General features: G+C 36.3%; 4 protein-coding genes across 4 annotated transcripts; 2 read left to right on the top strand and 2 right to left on the bottom strand.

Moving 5' to 3' along the window:
• The first annotated feature begins 2818 nt into the window (after positions 1 to 2818).
• On the top strand, positions 2819 to 4787 carry LOC126789616 (proliferating cell nuclear antigen). The gene is made up of 4 exons (XM_050515817.1): positions 2819 to 3205; positions 3907 to 4059; positions 4144 to 4241; positions 4342 to 4787. Exons 1-4 carry the CDS (start codon positions 2887 to 2889, stop codon positions 4570 to 4572), a joined length of 801 nt encoding a protein of 266 aa, XP_050371774.1. The 5' UTR covers positions 2819 to 2886; the 3' UTR covers positions 4573 to 4787.
• Positions 4788 to 4908: 121 nt separating this feature from the next.
• Positions 4909 to 6269, top strand: LOC126787453 (proliferating cell nuclear antigen-like). The gene is made up of 4 exons (XM_050513337.1): positions 4909 to 5391; positions 5590 to 5745; positions 5842 to 5939; positions 6051 to 6269. Exons 1-4 carry the CDS (start codon positions 5073 to 5075, stop codon positions 6267 to 6269), a joined length of 792 nt encoding a protein of 263 aa, XP_050369294.1. The 5' UTR covers positions 4909 to 5072.
• Positions 6270 to 8690: 2421 nt separating this feature from the next.
• On the bottom strand, positions 8691 to 10226 carry LOC126788127 (probable sugar phosphate/phosphate translocator At3g11320). Its single transcript, XM_050514095.1, has 4 exons — positions 9783 to 10226; positions 9457 to 9560; positions 9136 to 9364; positions 8691 to 8837 (listed from the first exon to the last, which is right to left on the bottom strand). Exons 1-4 carry the CDS (start codon positions 10218 to 10220, stop codon positions 8691 to 8693), a joined length of 918 nt encoding a protein of 305 aa, XP_050370052.1. The 5' UTR covers positions 10221 to 10226.
• A 376-nt stretch (positions 10227 to 10602) lies between these two features.
• LOC126786115 (cytosolic enolase 3) lies at positions 10603 to 15666 on the bottom strand. Its single transcript, XM_050511832.1, has 13 exons — positions 15379 to 15666; positions 15103 to 15257; positions 14746 to 14932; positions 14316 to 14387; positions 14118 to 14234; positions 13901 to 13981; positions 13313 to 13389; positions 12959 to 13062; positions 12533 to 12631; positions 12339 to 12424; positions 11962 to 12048; positions 11654 to 11851; positions 10603 to 11108 (listed from the first exon to the last, which is right to left on the bottom strand). The coding sequence occupies exons 1-13, from the start codon at positions 15481 to 15483 to the stop codon at positions 11037 to 11039; spliced, it is 1440 nt and encodes a 479-aa protein (XP_050367789.1). The 5' UTR covers positions 15484 to 15666; the 3' UTR covers positions 10603 to 11036.
• Positions 15667 to 17666: the final 2000 nt, after the last annotated feature.

Below are 17666 nucleotides of genomic sequence, written 5' to 3'. Positions count from 1 at the left end.
ATATTTTTCGATATTTTCTGATGTTTTTTATAAATTTAAATTTTATGTACCTTTTAATATGAGTTTATATATAATTCAATTCAATTCCACAACCGATATTTCTCGATATTTCCCAATATTTTTCGATATTTTCCAATATTTCTCGATATTTTCCGATATTTCTAATAAATTTAATTTTTTTGTACTTTTTAATATAGTTTTTTTATATAATTAAATTCAATTTCACTACCTTTTTAGTTACACCTTTCATGATCATTATCCTTTTTTTATGTCTTATTGGATCATGGATTAGGAGAAATTATTATATATGCCCGCCACATATCTCACGTGACGTACCCTCTTAGTGTTATTGGTCCATTTTTTACTGTGATTGTTTCTGATTGGTTCTTATATTTGTAAATAAACTTTTGTCATTTTCACCGCGTGCATGTTAATTATACCATAGCGTAATATGATTGACTGAGTATACCACATGTTAGACGTGGTCTGACGGGTACACATAATGATTACTCCATGGATTAGCTAAATAAAGTAAATTATTGTTAATTCTCAATGATTAAGTATATACCGTATCATGTTAACTTATAATACAACTTACTATAACTATAAATTAATGTTATACCATATTCTCTATGTGGTATAATGTTCTAATAATTAAAATTTTGTACAAAGTCCTAATAATTTAAAATTTTATCTCATAGATCCTCTACGTTGTTATATATCACTCATGCAATTTCATGCTCAATGTATCATATTCATATGTATATAAGGTGTGATGGTCTAGCATCCCTTTGGGTTCACAGTCATAAAAATATTAGATGTTTAAATTTTAAAGTGTCAATTTTTCAGAATTCTCGACGACTGTTTCATCTTAAATTACTACAACTCATTATAAACTAATAGTTATAAAATATTTTATTATGAAATATAGTAGATAATTGATCAAAGAAACATCTTAAAAAATTTCATTCAAAATTTCTATGTTTTTATTCAAATTTCCATCAATTTTCTCAATTATTTTTCAAGGATATTTCCCCGAAATTTTTGTCCAAATTTCTAATTCTAAACGTTCAATATTTCCGCAATCACCGAAATTTTATTCCTTGATCTAGATTGTCGATCAATGGCTTGCCGATGACCAGCCTGACCACAACAACGTCGAGTGGCCCCAAGCTACCAACTATCTTCCTCACGTCTCAATTTGTAGCCATTGCATCTTTCAGAACCGGCGGCGGCGAACGCAAGTCACCGGATACAACCTCCACCTTCAACCGCTCAAAGATGTTGCCCTTACTAACGTCTCATGCTAACATCGATGAAGTCTCCGAGTTGCCACATGATTGTTACATATACTTATTTCAAATAGAGGAAAATTCACCAACAGTCTCTGAACTCATGTGGTAAGGACAGTTTGATCCCTGACCTTTAAAAAGGATCAAAGAGATCACTAAACTCTTATTATGATATCAATAAAGTACTTCTGTTAAAACTTTTGGAATATTCCGTTAAAATATTCTTTTTTCTGTTAATTTGTCATTTTGTTAAAATTTTGACGGAGCATGGTGAACATAATTCTTAAATTTTATTTTTCTAAGCAGTTTACTAATCTTTAAATCTACCATCTATATTCAAAGGTAAACAGTTATTTTATCATCATAGCAATTATCATAGCTTCTAGACTTAGGCTTTTAGCGTTTGCTAAACTGTCTTTAAAAGAAATGAAACAAGAAAAAGAAAAATATAAAAAACTAATAAGAAATAGAAAGAACCTTCCAAAAAATACCAAAAATTATTGGGATATTATCTATAGAATATAGCGTAGAATCTACACATCCCAAGAAAATATGAAAGTTCTTCAATAAATTTTTGAAGAAGATCAGAAACTTCTTCACATTTTGAGCATCATTTAGATTCACCCTAGCTGGTATCAGATCTTGTTTCGCTTAGAAACAAGTGAAGATCAAGCTTATGCCACAAAATTGGTTCTTTTTATCCAATAAAAAAGAAGTCAGACCTAAAACTTACCAGTCTTTTTTTACTGAAAAAGCTACTGATAAGTGGCAAGTGTGCTTTCATTCAAAACATATTCAAGAAAACCAGTACTTCATAGAATACATTTGTAGAATATTAAATATCTTATGCAACGAACATATTCATCTCCAAAAGGAGATTGGAGTAGCATATATTGATCCGTTAAGACCTAGTCTGATTGAATTTCTATATTATCTATATAGAGAAAAAGGCAATAACAAAGTTGCAGAAACAACTCGAAAGGTTTAATCTTCGATTAGATCAACTCAAATAAATAAATTCTCAACTAACAAATAACAAAATGACAAAATTAACAGAAAAAAGAATGTTTTAACGGAATAATCTAAAAGTTTTAACAGAAGTACCTTATTGATATCAGAATAAGAGTTAATGGATCTTTTTGATTCTTTTTAAAGGTCAGAGATCAAACTGTCCTTACCACATGAATTCAGAGACTGTTGGTGAATTTTCCTCTTTCAAATATTTGAGAATGTACAGTATATGTTCGGTTTTCTGTCAAATCAGGAATGCAATTAATATATACATTTTCATTAACAAAAAGTAAAAAAGAACTCAATGGAAAATAAAATCATGTTGACTAATCAAAAGTCAACCCAAAAGTTAAGGCACACTGAGTAACTGTGGAAACTCACCGTAGGGGAGCCTTCCCCCAAATCGTGAGCGGGAACACACTCCCACAAAATCCCGCCAATAGATCCCAAAAATCCCCAAATCCACTCCCCACTATATAAACCCTAACCCTCTCCATTTCCCGAACCCCTTCATCTCTCTCTCTCTCCCTCTCTCTCTCTCATTTCCCCAAAACCAAAACCCTAACACTCGTCGCCGGCAACCATGTTGGAGCTCCGATTGGTCCAGGGCTCTCTCCTCAAGAAGGTCCTCGAATCCATCAAGGACCTCGTCACCGACGCCAACTTCGACTGCTCCGCCACCGGCTTCTCCCTCCAGGCCATGGACTCCAGCCACGTCGCCCTCGTCGCTCTCCTTCTCAGATCTGAAGGCTTCGAGCACTACCGCTGCGATCGGAGCATCTCCATGGGGATGAACCTGGGTAACATGTCCAAGATGCTCAAGTGCGCCGGCAACGATGACATCATCACCATCAAGGCTGACGACGGCAGTGACACTGTCACCTTCATGTTTGAGAGCCCCAGTATGTTCTCGATCTCATTTTGCCCTCTTTTTCGTTAATTAGGGTTTTTGATTCTTGGCGGTTTCTTTGAGGTCTTTGTTTTTGTTATATAATTGTTCAGTAAACTGTTGCTCTTGATTTAAAGACTATGAATCTTGAAATTGAGTAGAGAAATATTGTGTAGGTATTTTTGTAAAATTATGACCTGTTTTGATGGAATTGGCTAGAAAATTTCACTGGATATTATACAAATGTATCAATTTGTTTGTATTGTGGTTTTTTGAAGTCTTTGTTTGTATTTAAAGTAGGTTCTTGGATAGAAAAGAAGGTTTCGGGTTCTTGAAATTGAAGCCATATTGAATTCGTTGTAGCACTGTTGTAGTTTTTGTGTTGTAAGACTAGGGTGTTTGACCTGATAGTTGAAGATTGATGGAGATTTTAATGTAGAGTTGCCCAACCAATGGCTTTGAATCTTTTATTGTATTAGATATTGATGTTGAGCAATAACTAGGGTGTTGGGAAATAATGATAGGGTTAGAAATGAGTGAAGGAAGTTTAAGAAAAGATTAGTTGCAACTTGATGTTTGTTCATGAGAAAAGGTTTAGAGAAATGGTGATAATCTTTTCAATGTTTACTGATGCATTCAGTTGTATTTATCTGACTCTGTTTTTTGTTTCTTGTATTGATTTGGTTGTTTTTTTTTTGGTGTAATGGATTGCAGCCCAAGATAAAATTTCTGATTTCGAGATGAAGCTGATGGATATTGACAGTGAGCACCTTGGAATTCCAGAGGCAGAATACCATGCTATTGTTCGGATGCCTTCTGCTGAATTTTCCAGGATTTGCAAAGACCTCAGTGGCATTGGTGATACTGGTATGCTATTCCCTTAAGAAGTGGTGGTGGATATGACTTGCTTGTATTATGTGCTTCTGAGTTAATGTTTTGATTTGCTTGCAGTTGTGATATCTGTGACAAAGGAAGGTGTGAAGTTCTCTACAAGAGGGGATATCGGCACTGCTAATATCGTCTGTAGGCAGAACACTACTGTTGATAAGGTATTGCTATTGAGTGCTTGTAATTGTGTTCATCTACTTTTTCAGAAGATCATGATTTTGGTAGAGTTTAGTGTTTGACTTTGGGTTTTGTGAATTGCAGCCTGAAGAAGCAACAATCATTGAGATGAATGAGCCAGTTTCACTGACATTTGCACTGAGGTACATGAATTCTTTCACAAAAGCATCCCCCTTGTCAAACACAGTTACCATCAGCCTCTCCTCAGAGCTGCCTGTTGTGGTTGAGTACAAGATCGCTGAGATGGGATACATAAGGTTTTACTTGGCGCCAAAGATAGAAGAGGACGAAGATGAGACAAAGCCTCAAGTTTGAACCTTATGCCACGGCACAGGCCTGCCCATTGTTGACTTGATTGTGCTTTTGAAAAACAATGTAGAGGATTTGATCTTAGTTTGAGGTTTTCCCTTATTTCTATGTGATCAAGAATCTCTGTAGTTTAAGAGCATTATAATTCATTAGGTAACGGGTACGCTATCGGCTTGTATTTTGATTGAAAGTAATGTAGTTTGTCGATCTCTTCCTGGGTGCTTTCCCTTCTTAAATTCGTCTGACCTACTGACCTGCATGATATGTGAAAAAAATATGAGAAGGAAGGCCCAAGGTACAACTTGGAGCCCGCTGAGGCCAGAGGGAACTTCAACAAGCTACTGTATTATTGTCAAACTCAAACTTCAAAGGAGGCTTGCCATCCAAGCTATTATTGTCGCACTATATATGAACCCTCACCCTCCCTCCAGTTCTCAAAACCCTAGCCTCTGTCTGACTCTGTCTCAAGTCTCAACAAGTTTTCCCACCTCTGCTCGCCGGCAACCATGATGGAGCTCCGATTGGTTCAGGGCTCTCTACTCAAGAAGGTCATCGAGTCCATCAAGGACCTCGTCACCGACGCCAAATTCGACTGCACCTCTACCGGCTTCTCCCTCCAGGCCATGGACTCCAGCCACGTCGCCCTCGTTGCTTTGCTTCTAAGAGCTGAAGGGTTTGAGCACTACCGCTGTGATCGCAACATCTCTATGGGTATGAACCTTGGTAACTTGTCCACGGTGCTCAAGGGCGCTGACAACGATGACATCATCACTCTCAGGGCTGACGATGATGGTGATACTGTCACCTTCATGTTTGAGAACCCCAGTATGTTTCTTGATCTCTTTGACCTTTTTATCAGATCCCTTTTTGTTGAATTAAGGGATTTTTCTGTACGAGCTAGTCTTTTTCTTTTTGATGCTCCTTGAGATGTTTGTTTTGTTTTCTAACTCTGCTTTCAGCTGTAGTTTTCTGTTCTTGTTTCTTGTTTTGATTTGGCTGTTTTCTTTGTGTAATGGATTGCAGCCGATGAAGACAGAATTACGGATTTTGAGATGAAGTTGATGGATATCGACAGCGAGCATCTTGGAATCCCAGAGGTAGAATACGATGCTATTGTTAGGATGCCATCTGCTGAATTTACCAAGATTTGCAAGTACTTCTGTAGCTTTGGTGATACTGGTATTTTCCTTTTCCTTTAGAAGTGGTTGTAGATATATATGACCTGCTTGTATTATATATTATGGGCTTCTGAGTTCTGAGCTGATGTGCTTGCAGTTGTGATATCTGTGACAAAGGAAGGTGTCAAGTTCTCTACAAGTGGGGATATGGGCACTGGTGATAGACGGTATAAGCAGAAAAATACTGTTGACAAGGTATTGCTATCGAGTGCTTGTAACTATGTACATCTCCTTTCAGAAGCTTCTGTTTTTCCGTAGGATGCACTATGCAGTGACTAACTTGATTTTTGTGATTATGGATTGTAGCCTGAAGAAGCAACAATCATAGAGATGAATAAGCCAGTTTCATTGTCATTTGGACTGAGGTACATGAACTCCTTCACAAAAGCATCCTCCTTGTCAAACACAGTTACTATCAGCCTCTCCTCGGAACTACCAGGATTGGTTGAGTACAAGATTGCTGAGATGGGATACATAAGGTTCTACTTGGCTCCAAAGATGATAGAGGATGATGAACGAGTTTGAAACTTTGAATTGCATGCCAGGACACAGGCCTGCCTTTAGTTGATTTGATTTGCCTTTCGAAAATCCATTTAGAGGATTTGCTTATTTAAATTCTATTAATTCGACGTTTCGTTGCTCTCTCTCTGATTGAGTAGCATTGAATTTCTGTAGTTTATAAGCATTCTAATTTCATCAAGTAGTAAACTTAAGTTTGTCCTATACTTCTTTGGTCCGCTGATTTATGGTTATATAATCCTCTTATTTAACGTTCTTTTTTAACTATTCTACGACTCTACGTTGCTACTTGTAATTTTAAATAACCATATGCCCTGCTCCCATTATCTGCGGCTTTTTTTTTTGGTTTATGCTTATATTACTCAAATAGAGCTTCTATTCATACTTAAAAAATTGTATTTAGACCTCTTTATTTTTTTTTTGTAACCTTAAAAATCCAGTTTTAGCTTTATTTATAGAATTAAATATAGGAAATAATGACTTATTTGCAACAATTCTATTTTAGAGTTTGTTCATATGCAAGTGTTAAATGTAGTCATCCAACCTCTTGATGATATAGATGCATGCTTGATCCAATGAATAACATAATCTTCGGACGATCTTCTCTTCGAGTTAGAAAAACAAGCAATCATGACAATGCATGGAATTAAAGTATGAGCTTCAACCATCTATCTAATGGATCTGTGTTGCTACCAATATAAATAGGAAAGGGAGAACCAGATAGATCAAAAACCACAAAGCGATTCAACATTTCCAATCCTGATTACAATAGCAATTATAGGTTATAGTAAATTCAAGCAAATTCAAGATTGAAAATGTATTTGGTCTTTGTATTTCTAATCTTTGTGTTGTTACAGTAAAAGAATGCATACAAGTGCTATCTTTTGTCAATTCTTTCTAAAAGGTTTTAATGGGTATATGGTTAATTAGCCATAGAATCTCACCCATCAAGGGATGACCGAATTAAATTCTTTTTTTTTCTGAGAGGAATGAATTAATTTTATTTGGCATTTATTTGTTTTCTTAATGCGCAAAAAAATATAAGAGGTGACATGCCACCTCTCATATTAGCTAACCTAAGAAAATAAATAAATGCGTAAAAACGCACTTATTATACAAACCAACGTATGAAAAAGTCCGAAACAAAAACCGGAAAAACACTAAAGTAAAAGCTACAGCATAGTAACTCACGTAAGTCTAATCAAACGACATAAGACACTAACACATCGAGCCCATGACATCAATTTGCGTACTCTCAATATTAATGAAGTCGAAAGAAAAAACCATAAGGAGAACCATCTCTAACTTTTACTAGAATACTGAATGCAGACAATAAAACCTCACAACCCTAAAGTTCCACAAACCGCTTCAAATTAGGACTGCATGTGGCTTAAGTTGTGCTTGGCCCAAGAGAAGGTAGATGAGGCAAAAGAAAGAGCCAACCAAAGGGACAAAAAGCCTAACTGATTTGCCCACATCTAAGCCCAACCATCCACCGAGGACCAGCCGTATGGCCTAACAAGGAAATCCTCCGCCGACCATCAACACCGTCGGTCCACCATTGCAAGAGCAAAATCTAGGTCCGACGTGGCTGCGATGAGAACTCGACTAAATGAAGCTAGATCAAGGTAAATCCGCCTCAAAAAATCATGCGTTGTCGGCCTGGTTCTCAAAGGAAGACAAGGACAACAGATAGGGCACAACGACGACGCAACCGTGCTCAACCCAAGGGGGAGCGATGTTGTCTTGGTTTACCGCGAGCTTCGCCCTGCCTAAGCCTGAGCGTTGCCGCTTCCATGAAAACCCTAGGAAGGGCTTTTAACTCACAGCTCCGGGAAGAACATAGCTTATTTTTTACCCTACCCGAAAGCTGTGAAGAATGCCTAAGTGACCGAGTAAAATTCTAAACATGAACAAACCCTAGAAAAGAAATAATTGTTGCAAATGAGTCATTATTTCTTATATTTAAATTCTTTAAATCAAGGGTAAAACCGGACATCTAAAGTTACAAAAAAAATTAGGAGGTCTAACTACCAATTTTAGAGGTATGAATAAAAACTCCCTTACTAAAATAGTTGAGTAAGATAGATCTCAAGAACACCAATTTTACTATCTGGGAATGCAATGCAAGTATGCAACAATTTTTGCATGAGCAATAATATTTCAGTACTATAACAAAATTGTAGGAATGTACAGAAATTGAGACCATCCAAATGTTTTGTTTGAAAGAAAGACCAAAACAAACAGAATAATTTGAGCTAGCACATGAAAGGAGGCTCAGGCTACAGAGCACTTAATACAATTGTCCCCAGCCCTCTTCCTCTTTTGCTTGAAAATTTTTGGAGGTACTCAGAAAATCTACTGCATAAAATCTATGGGTTGTTACAGTTTCATTAGTATTCTAGGGTTGAGGAGCTGAGCCATGACTTATCTACCCCTTTTCTTGGCTTCACTGTAGAGGATTACTCCTGTCACTGTGAGACCGTAACCCATCATCCCAGTTACTGATACTGGATTTCTGAATATCAAAATTGAAACAACCACAGCAACAGCTCCTTTTGCGTTTCCCAACACCTAGAACAGCCACAAAATCATAGTTACTCAATGAACCAGAGGTCCAATATTCGGTAGTGATACGAAATTATTCTGGAGTTAAACTGATTCAGCACATTTGATTTAGATATTAGTAGTGGAAGCTCATCTTGATAGATAGATGCAAGAGAGGATCCGAGTTCTTATCCCACTCTGAGCTTCACTCATAATGTATATGAAGAAATGAAATGGAGCAGATACTTCTGTTCAATGACAATGCCAGATTCTTGAATGCATGACAAAATTAGATTTAAGGAGATCATGAAGAGGATTAATGTACCTGGAGAGTCAGGGGACTTGTGTGCTTGGTTACCAAGAAGTTGGTCAAATTCACAAAATATGCAAGGGCAGAATTGAATATTAGATACCATACGATGCTCACATCATCTCTTGCAAGAGCAATGGTTATCCCAACCACATCTTCTTCCATCAAAAGTGCCGCAGGCATAAGGATTACACAAGCTACAGGTCCCATGTACAGGAGGAGGTTCATAGAATTCAGCTTTTCCCTGTTAAACGAATTCGAACATAACGTAAACCAAATCGGTAAAACTTGAATTAGTCATTCAAATAATTAGAGATTGTAGTGTTGGTTCATTACGCTTCAGAAGATAGAAGTATCCCTTGAAGAACTGACTTGAGCGCCCGTGCTGCTGTTGCAGCAATGCACATTATAAATCCAAAGAGGTGAAAACTCGGTTCTCCCTTCACTCAATGTAAAAGTACAAAAAGTGAACAAAGAGCTAATGATCAACATCATTCATTTCTCAGAAATTGAAAACCAAATATTATTTGTAATGAATATCCCAACTAGAAAAGTTCATATGATCTTATGAGAGTAATGTCTCATTACTGGTAAGTTAAATGTATGCATGTAATCACTTAATGTGAGAATGAGGGAATGAACTTCAGTAGTTACGTTCTTACCCCGCTGGCAATAATAACGCCGGTGACGACAGGTATAAGAGTAACGTACGTGAGCAAGCCCTCCTTCTTGAGAGTCATCAAGTACGCAAAAACCGCCGTGAAGAACGGCGTCGTGGCGCCCACCGCCTGGTTGAACGACACCGCCAGATACCGGAGCGAGATGTTCCCGCCGACGACCGACAAACAGAAGATGAAACCGAGCATCGATATCTTCACAAACTGAACCCTTGACCTGATGCTCTGCATGGGAACCACCTTGATCCATGAAATGGCAATGTAGCTTAAGAGAGAGCAAGCCAGCATGTGGCAGAGGGTGAGGAAGATCGGGTACTTGAACCCGTAATTGGTTAGAAGAAACTTGTTCAATAGAAGAACTCCGATGTTGGAGGAGTACCATGATGTAATCAACCCGACGGTGAAGACCCGGCTCGACGCCATTGATGATGGTTTCAGCTTCGGGTTTTATTGATTACAATTAGTTGTGAATGGAATGGAGGTTGTTGATGTTACAATAGACTCCGATTTCTAATGTAATGGAGGGAAATGAGAACGGGAGGGATTGTGATGAGAGAAAGGAATTGATGGATCATAGGAATTGGGGTATGAGGAAGGTGATGGACAAGACTCACAAGAGAATCTGGACGTAGGTTTTGAGCTTTAAGCCTTTAAAGTCGGAGGAGGTGCATTTTGTTTCCTTACGTTGATTTTCATGTCATTTTTAATATGTAGGTTACCGACCATAGAATAGGTTACTTTCTTTTACCATCAGATATGTGCTTTTTTCAAGCTAATCGAGCTATGAAACAATGTGATGAATAGGCTAGTTAACGGGTTCGAACACCCCCTCCGATTTAACTGAAAAGCAGTGAAGCAACCTGACCTCATGATATTACGTTATACAGTTTAGGGTTTATACATATTTGTTGAGGACTTTCAAACAACAGAAATCACATTGTTACATGCATGACAGGAGTTGATATGATCTACTCAAAAAAGGGTTCACATTCTATTTCTCCAATTTGTGTGAAAATTCACCAGCCCTTGTCTAAAAGACAAAAACTTTGTGCGCATCTAATTACAAACTCCTTTGATACTCTCTATTCTCTATAGAAGTAGAATAACACGGGATGAAAACAAACGAAGCAGAAGAACGATGATGAGCGGGCCACATCCTGGAATTTGTGGCAAGTGAACAATTCTTCAGCTCTAAGAGAGGAAGTCAGGATAAGGAAGTTCTGAGGAAACCTGACGAAATCAGGGTGATTCCCTCCACTCTTCACCAGCGTAAAATGCATCATCCCCAAGCTCTTCCTCAATTCGAAGCAACTACAAGAAACTTTATTTATCAAATTCCGATCATGTCATACGTTACCAAGGCAAGGCTGCATATCTATACATGAAAGTAAAGTCTGTAGACCTAGAGATGATTCAACCTCTTTGGTAAACTGACCATATGGCTCAAATTGGCCTCTGCAATAATGTGCTAGAAGTAGCAGTAGGGAATATAGAGACACAGTTTAAGTTACTTATTAGATGGTGAAGACCAATTTGCTTTTTAATTTTTATTCACCATTAAGGAGATGCATAATAGGAGCTTGTTCTAACTAATTATCATAAGCTGTGAAAAAGAAAAAAAGGGAAAAGAAAAGAAAAATAAAAGCAACTGCCACCCATGGTATATGTGAATGAAAATAAAGTTCATATACTCCAAAACCTAAAGAAGGGCTTTAACACAAAGAATTGAATCATGTGTTCCTTTAGCTGCAAGAACGATGCTACTTAAGAGTAAAGTGGCCTTTGAAACTGTACGCTGTGAAGCAGGTGATGGACGAAGGAATCTCGGATATGATTATGTGAGAATAAAAGCAGACCTGGTTATACTTGGCCAGTCGCTCGCCTCTGCACGGAGCACCAGCTTTGATCTGACCAGTAGAGAGACCAACAGAGAAATCGGCTATGAAGGACTCTTCAGTTTCACCACATCTATGAGATGCCACCACTCCCCAGTGGGCATCCTTTGCCAGTTTGACCACTTTAATGGCCTCAGTCACTGTCCCAATCTGGTTAATCTAAATTTAAACCATAAATATCAGTTGAAATAGCTTAATGTCTCCTGTTATTTTGTTCAGAATACTCAACTAAGGCAAAAATAATAACCCTTATACATAAAACTAAATACCTTCAGAAGAAGAGCATCACATGTAGATTCCTCTATTGCTTTCTTCATACGTTCTGAATTTGACATTAACAAGTCATTTCCAACTACCTGCACAACGAACCAACAGACCAACAAATTAATACATACTTTTCACACCCTAAGGTGCTCAGCCTTATCATAGGCAAAACCATCAACTTATATATGTATGTCATTAGACATTGGATGGTGATCTAAGATAAAACCGAATTATGCTGTTACTCCATATCTCATTTTGTCATAGATAATCCTCAATGAGGTGGGACCAAAACCAGAGTATTCTCTGGTCAAAGTCAAACTCGGAAAAAAAAAGTACAACAACAGAAACATTCAATAAAAATATACAAGAAAACAGAACCAACCTGACAAATTTCAAGTTTAAAAAAGCGTTTGGTGTGTTCCCAGTCCTCTTTATCAAACGGATCTTCAATTGATACAATTGGGTACTCTGAGACATGAAACACAAAAAGGATAAAACAATATTATCATCTAAAAAAAAATAAGAGAGAAAGAAACCTTAAGAAATTGAGAAAACTGAAAACAATTTCTAATGTACCAGTACAAAGTTCTGTATACAACTTAATCATATCATCTGCCGTCTTAAAGTTTTGCCCTGACTTATTCGGTGATTTGTAGTCCAGGTCATACTTGGTACCTGTATTATGCAGAAAGAGAACGCGAAATATCAGTCACTAAAGCAACCTGTGTCATATATTGGTGAATATCTTACAGTCTTACACAAAGCGTATCTGGACAGAGGTGCAAGAACTGAAATGCATTCTTAACATTGTTGGAGGCATTTGCTTTACAGATTACTGCAACTATTGTACAAACAGTTATCAACGTCTTTTCAAGGCAAGTACAGAGATTTATTCTGGTATTTACAACACTATAATATCTTTGGCTCTGTATAGAGCACATATGATTAATATCTCTATCTGCATATCCAACTGAAAGATCATTGTCCAGAAAGATCCATTACCCATGCAGAAGTTCGTGGCAGCAACATCAATTGCTATTTTTATCTGGTCATTATAGCCTGTTCTGCTGATAGCTTCTTTTACAAGATCCAAGCCTTCTTTAAAACTGCCAACAAATAAAGAATATATTCTAATAAAACACATTAACATTTTGGCCAAAACGTAATTGTTAACAACAGGAAAATAAAATTAGTTAAGCAAAACTCAAATAATGATGTATTCATAAGAACTTCTAATATAATTTCCCATTTTGAAAATACCCTTTTCAATTCTTTCCAAAACCAGTTTCAGCCTTTCAAGCTTACAAAAGCTTTAGAAACTACATAGCACATAATATCATACTAAGACAGACTTGCCTGGAGATGTTGGGAGCAAAACCACCGTCTTCACCAACATTACAGCCATGTGAGCCATACTTCTCTATGATAACAGCCTGCCCTTGGCATAAAAAATAATAGAAATCAATATAGGACATGTTGACGATTTCATTGGTTCAGACTTTAGAAGAGATTCTATCTTTATATCTTTTGCACATTCTAAATGGACACTACCGAGAGCCGGATATTGTGACATGACCATGCCAAGCCAATGGATTTTCATGCGTATATAGAGATTAGTCAGCTGAGTCAGCCATGATGTGTCATGGGTGATTCATTTTAGGGATTATTACAATGGCTTTTTTAGCACAATGAAGAAATAAATGTTTGTAGACAGTTCCCACTAAATAATATTTTAACACAGACCATAACAATAAGCTACACACTTTGACGTCATCATTCCTTGCTATTTCACTGTGTTGAGTTACAAATATAATATGGACGTCGACTCATAAGATATAAACAACCGAACAAGTCTGACAAGCTGGAGTATTTTATCCGGTCACAAGGAGCATTATGCCAAGGGTCACCTATACTAATTGAATAGTTCAGACAATAAATATGGACCTTCAAGTGATGATATGTTTCTGATCCCATTTGCAGTGCCTCCTCAAACCTGTTAGCTCCAATTGGGAGGATCATGATTTCCTAAACATACAATGATGTCAATACAAGTACTAGTAACATAAAAAAAATGTCAGTACGAAACAGCTCTCCACAGATAATATGACAATCTCAAGAACTGAAAAGAAAGTATCTAAACTTAAAGCTTACCAGAGCATACCTGAATGGCCAGACTATTCCCAGCACGCTTTCCTCCACTTATAACAGTGAAAGCAGGAACAGGCAGGGTGAGGGTGTTTCTTCCAGAAAGGTCAGCAATATGTTTGTACAGTGGAACCTGCGGTTTATCTATTCTCAGTAACAATACGGGGTATATAACTTTAAGCATATCTATTAAATGAATGACTTAAAAACGTGCCTCCTTCTGAGCAGCCCCAGCTTTGCAAGCTGCCATCGACACAGCCAATATGGCATTTACACCAAGTTCACCCTGAAAGATGATTTAGAAGAACCATGACACTCCGATATATGAAAGAATCAAACCTAATAGTCTACATTTTCATTACATTAGCATCAACACACATGAAGGAGTACTGTATGTTATGCCCAACAAGATACTCATATAATCCAATTTCAGCTAGATTCAGAGAATATTTAGCAGCAATATCTAGATTAGGCTTACAGGTGTTTGCTATAATCTAGAATTTCAGCTACACAGAAGTTGGAAATAATTATGAGAGATGCTTCACAATTTTATGAATTTTATCACCATATAGCAATAAGCATACTCAACAAGCAGCTCAATTACATTAAACCACACCAAAATGTAATAATGATAAAAACATTACCCTCTTCTCTGTCTTATCCAAGTCTATCATTGCCTGATCAATCTGCGATTGAAGCGTAGGATCCATCCCAACCAAAGCTTCCGATATCTTCTCATTCACATTCTTAACAGCTTTAGTCACACTGTTTCCAAGATACGTTTTCTTGTCCCCGTCTCGCAACTCCACAGCCTCATACCTAGTTTCACCACTGCAATTCCGCAAACCGATAACTCTTCTCAGAATCTGAAACTACTAAATTCAATACTCTACTCTAGTAAATTCTCCGCAACCGCAGTAACAATTCAAATCCTCAATCAAACAAAGCATTTCCGGATTCAAAGTAGAATAATAATTATAGAGTGAAATGAAAAGGCTTACACTCCAGTAAGATCGGAGCTGGGAGCTGAAGCTCGGAAGACTCCTTTGTTAGTATGAAGATCAACTTCAACAGTAGGAATTCCTCTGCTATCGAGGATCTGCCGAGCTTTGACCTTGGTTATCACTGACGGAATCGCCTTCTTCATATGATTCGACTGCAGATTATTCATTTCACAACACAAATCACACACAAAAATCGAACCAAAATTGACGCCAATTACAAGAAATCAAAAGAGAAAATGAGAGAGAGAGAGAGAGAGAGAGAGAGGGAATTACGATGAAGAGGACGGGATCGGGAGCTTTGGCGCGGACGGCGGCATTGACAGCGTCTTCGATTTTGCGGGAGAGAAGGTGATTATCCAGGTACTCCTGGACTGACATTTTCTTCGGTTTTTGGGTATGAGATCGCAGGAGAGCTAAACCCTAATTTGGATTCAAGAGTGAGCAATGAAGATGCTTAAGTGAGGGATGGAATATTTTTCTTTTTCTTTTTTATAGTCGGACAGTCTGAAGCAATCGGAGCTCAGCTGCCGGGTTTTATCACTGGGAAACTGGGGAACACCGAGCATTCCCTTTCTCAAATGCTGACCTAACTATTTGCATCGTCAGCTCTCAGCTGATTACACCAAAACGCACCGTTTTTACGTCCACCATTTCCTTTTGCTTTCTTCTAATTCATGAACTTTTTTCAATAAGGATTATATTGTTGAGAACTAATCGTGGATCAATGACTTAATTGTTAATTAGACATATTTTTTATTATATTTTTTTCATATCAACCATTTAGATTTTAGGTCTATATAAGTGGATTACTTATACAAATTTTCAACTAATTTAGTAATGGTTAAAGTATCAAAGTAGATCAAACTAGTGAACATAACAAAATTGTCAAATATGAACCATTCGAGTTTATAAGGAGTAAATCACAATTTATGAATGTTTTAACGATTTTCAATTTGAACAAAAATTTACAAGGATAATATACTCATATATATCTATAAATCAAATGGTCAAGATCTAAAAATACGATCAAAAAGTTGGTGAATATCTTTGGTCCTCAACAAGATGGTCTTCATTGGAAATGCTCTCTTCTAATTCATATTGGCTTTTTCTACTAGAACATTCAAATTTTCTCACTTGACCTCCATGTATCTTGAATTATTGAATTACTGAATTACATATATATCATTTTGTAAAATGACTATTAAGGACAATATGTGTATAAAAAGAGTATTATAATTATATCTATTTTTGAATTCAATAGTGATATATTGCCTTATTTATTACTTTCCTAATAAATTTTTATTTTCTAATTAATCTACATATTAGATTGCATTTTTATATTCAGTAAGAATGAAAACTATACCTAAGATCGTTCATATGACATAAAATGTATAATAATACAAGTTTGAGTGCATATACCATAATATAAATATACAACTCTAACTACTAACTATTGAAATATTATATAATGATATACAAAACATATAAAAAATGAACGAATATAGAGAATGAAGATGTATTTTGTTGTATATAATTGATCATGACTAGTTAGTATGAATCAAATCATTTTATTTGAATAATATTATTTACAATTTGACCAAAGAATGAAAATTTAGTGATTTTTGTACGCAAAAAAAAAATCGAAGAATATAATTCGAAGTTTGCATGATATAGGAAAGAGAGAGAAAAAAAAAGTCAATGAAATTGAGGTCTAGTGAGTGAATAAGAGGTGTAATAAGTAATTTATTGAAGTTTGTGAATAATATAACTAAGGTTATTTTGAAAATTTCAAAGGAAGTCTAGTAAGTAAATATCTTTTTTTTTTAATTAAGGAGAGGTGTAGTGAGTAGAGAGGTCTACTAAGCAAATTTGAAAGTTTCAGTAACAATACCCTTCACATTTTCAGGCACGTTTTATTGACTAGAAAATATAAAAAATAATGAGAGAAAAATGGTATAAACTAACGAGAGTTTTGTATTTGTTAACACATAAATGAATCATGATGCTTTCAAGTTAAAGTATTCTTGCGTTTTTTAACACGTGAAATTTCTACCTGATTGTTAGAATACGATTGTTTGAACAATTCTTAACTTGATAACAACACGGAGGACTAGGAAGCATGGAAATGCGGGGAAAAGTGCGTTTTCTGCTTCCGAAGCAGAACCACTACGGAACCGCGACGGAAATACGCGGAAACGCGTTTTTCAGAAAAATGTATTTTGGAAACGTGAGTTTCCGATAAAATAAAGTTTTTATTTTATTTTTATTTTTCTAAAAAATGGAGGGCTATACCTTCTTTCGTCGAGTCAAAATGACTCATTTCGACATATTTTCGACCTCCAGCTGAGTCGCCGACACTCCCTCTCTCTTGTTGATATTTAGATTTCTTATTATATTTGTGTTATTTCGAATGTAGAACACTAAATTATTTGAGATTTTGAGTTACGTAAACTAAAATTTGTTATTATGTTTATTTTTTTGTATCATTTATATATATTTATATATAATTTTTATTTCGACGTTTCCAAAACGTACCCGTCTCCTAAAAAACTTGAAAAAAA

The sequence above is a fragment of the Argentina anserina genome, chromosome 3, assembly GCF_933775445.1.
Source record: "Argentina anserina chromosome 3, drPotAnse1.1, whole genome shotgun sequence".
NCBI lineage: Eukaryota > Viridiplantae > Streptophyta > Magnoliopsida > Rosales > Rosaceae > Argentina > Argentina anserina.
The sequence above is the reverse complement of the archived record's forward strand: the minus strand, read 5'-3'. Positions and strand labels throughout refer to the sequence as shown.

Bases quoted from the DNA above. Each gene is read 5' to 3' on its own strand.
- LOC126786115 (XM_050511832.1), bottom strand. From the start codon at position 15,483: ATGTCAGTCCAGGAGTACCTGGATAATCACCTTCTCTCCCGCAAAATC. The intron at 13,982-14,117 runs GTATGCTCTGGT...TTGTATGTTTAG, and splicing joins GGAATAGTCTGGCCATTCAG to GAAATCATGATCCTCCCAAT. The intron at 12,049-12,338 runs GTTGGTTCTGTT...TTCGTTGTGCAG, and splicing joins TTAAACTTGAAATTTGTCAG to GTAGTTGGAAATGACTTGTT.
- LOC126787453 (XM_050513337.1), top strand. From the start codon at position 5,073: ATGATGGAGCTCCGATTGGTTCAGGGCTCTCTACTCAAGAAGGTCATC. The intron at 5,392-5,589 runs GTATGTTTCTTG...AATGGATTGCAG, and splicing joins CTTCATGTTTGAGAACCCCA to CCGATGAAGACAGAATTACG. The intron at 5,940-6,050 runs GTATTGCTATCG...TATGGATTGTAG, and splicing joins AGAAAAATACTGTTGACAAG to CCTGAAGAAGCAACAATCAT.
- LOC126789616 (XM_050515817.1), top strand. From the start codon at position 2,887: ATGTTGGAGCTCCGATTGGTCCAGGGCTCTCTCCTCAAGAAGGTCCTC. The intron at 3,206-3,906 runs GTATGTTCTCGA...AATGGATTGCAG, and splicing joins CTTCATGTTTGAGAGCCCCA to CCCAAGATAAAATTTCTGAT. The intron at 4,242-4,341 runs GTATTGCTATTG...TGTGAATTGCAG, and splicing joins AGAACACTACTGTTGATAAG to CCTGAAGAAGCAACAATCAT.
- LOC126788127 (XM_050514095.1), bottom strand. From the start codon at position 10,220: ATGGCGTCGAGCCGGGTCTTCACCGTCGGGTTGATTACATCATGGTAC. The intron at 9,561-9,782 runs GTAAGAACGTAA...CATTGAGTGAAG, and splicing joins GCGTTATTATTGCCAGCGGG to GGAGAACCGAGTTTTCACCT. The intron at 8,838-9,135 runs GTACATTAATCC...TGGCTGTTCTAG, and splicing joins CAAGTCCCCTGACTCTCCAG to GTGTTGGGAAACGCAAAAGG.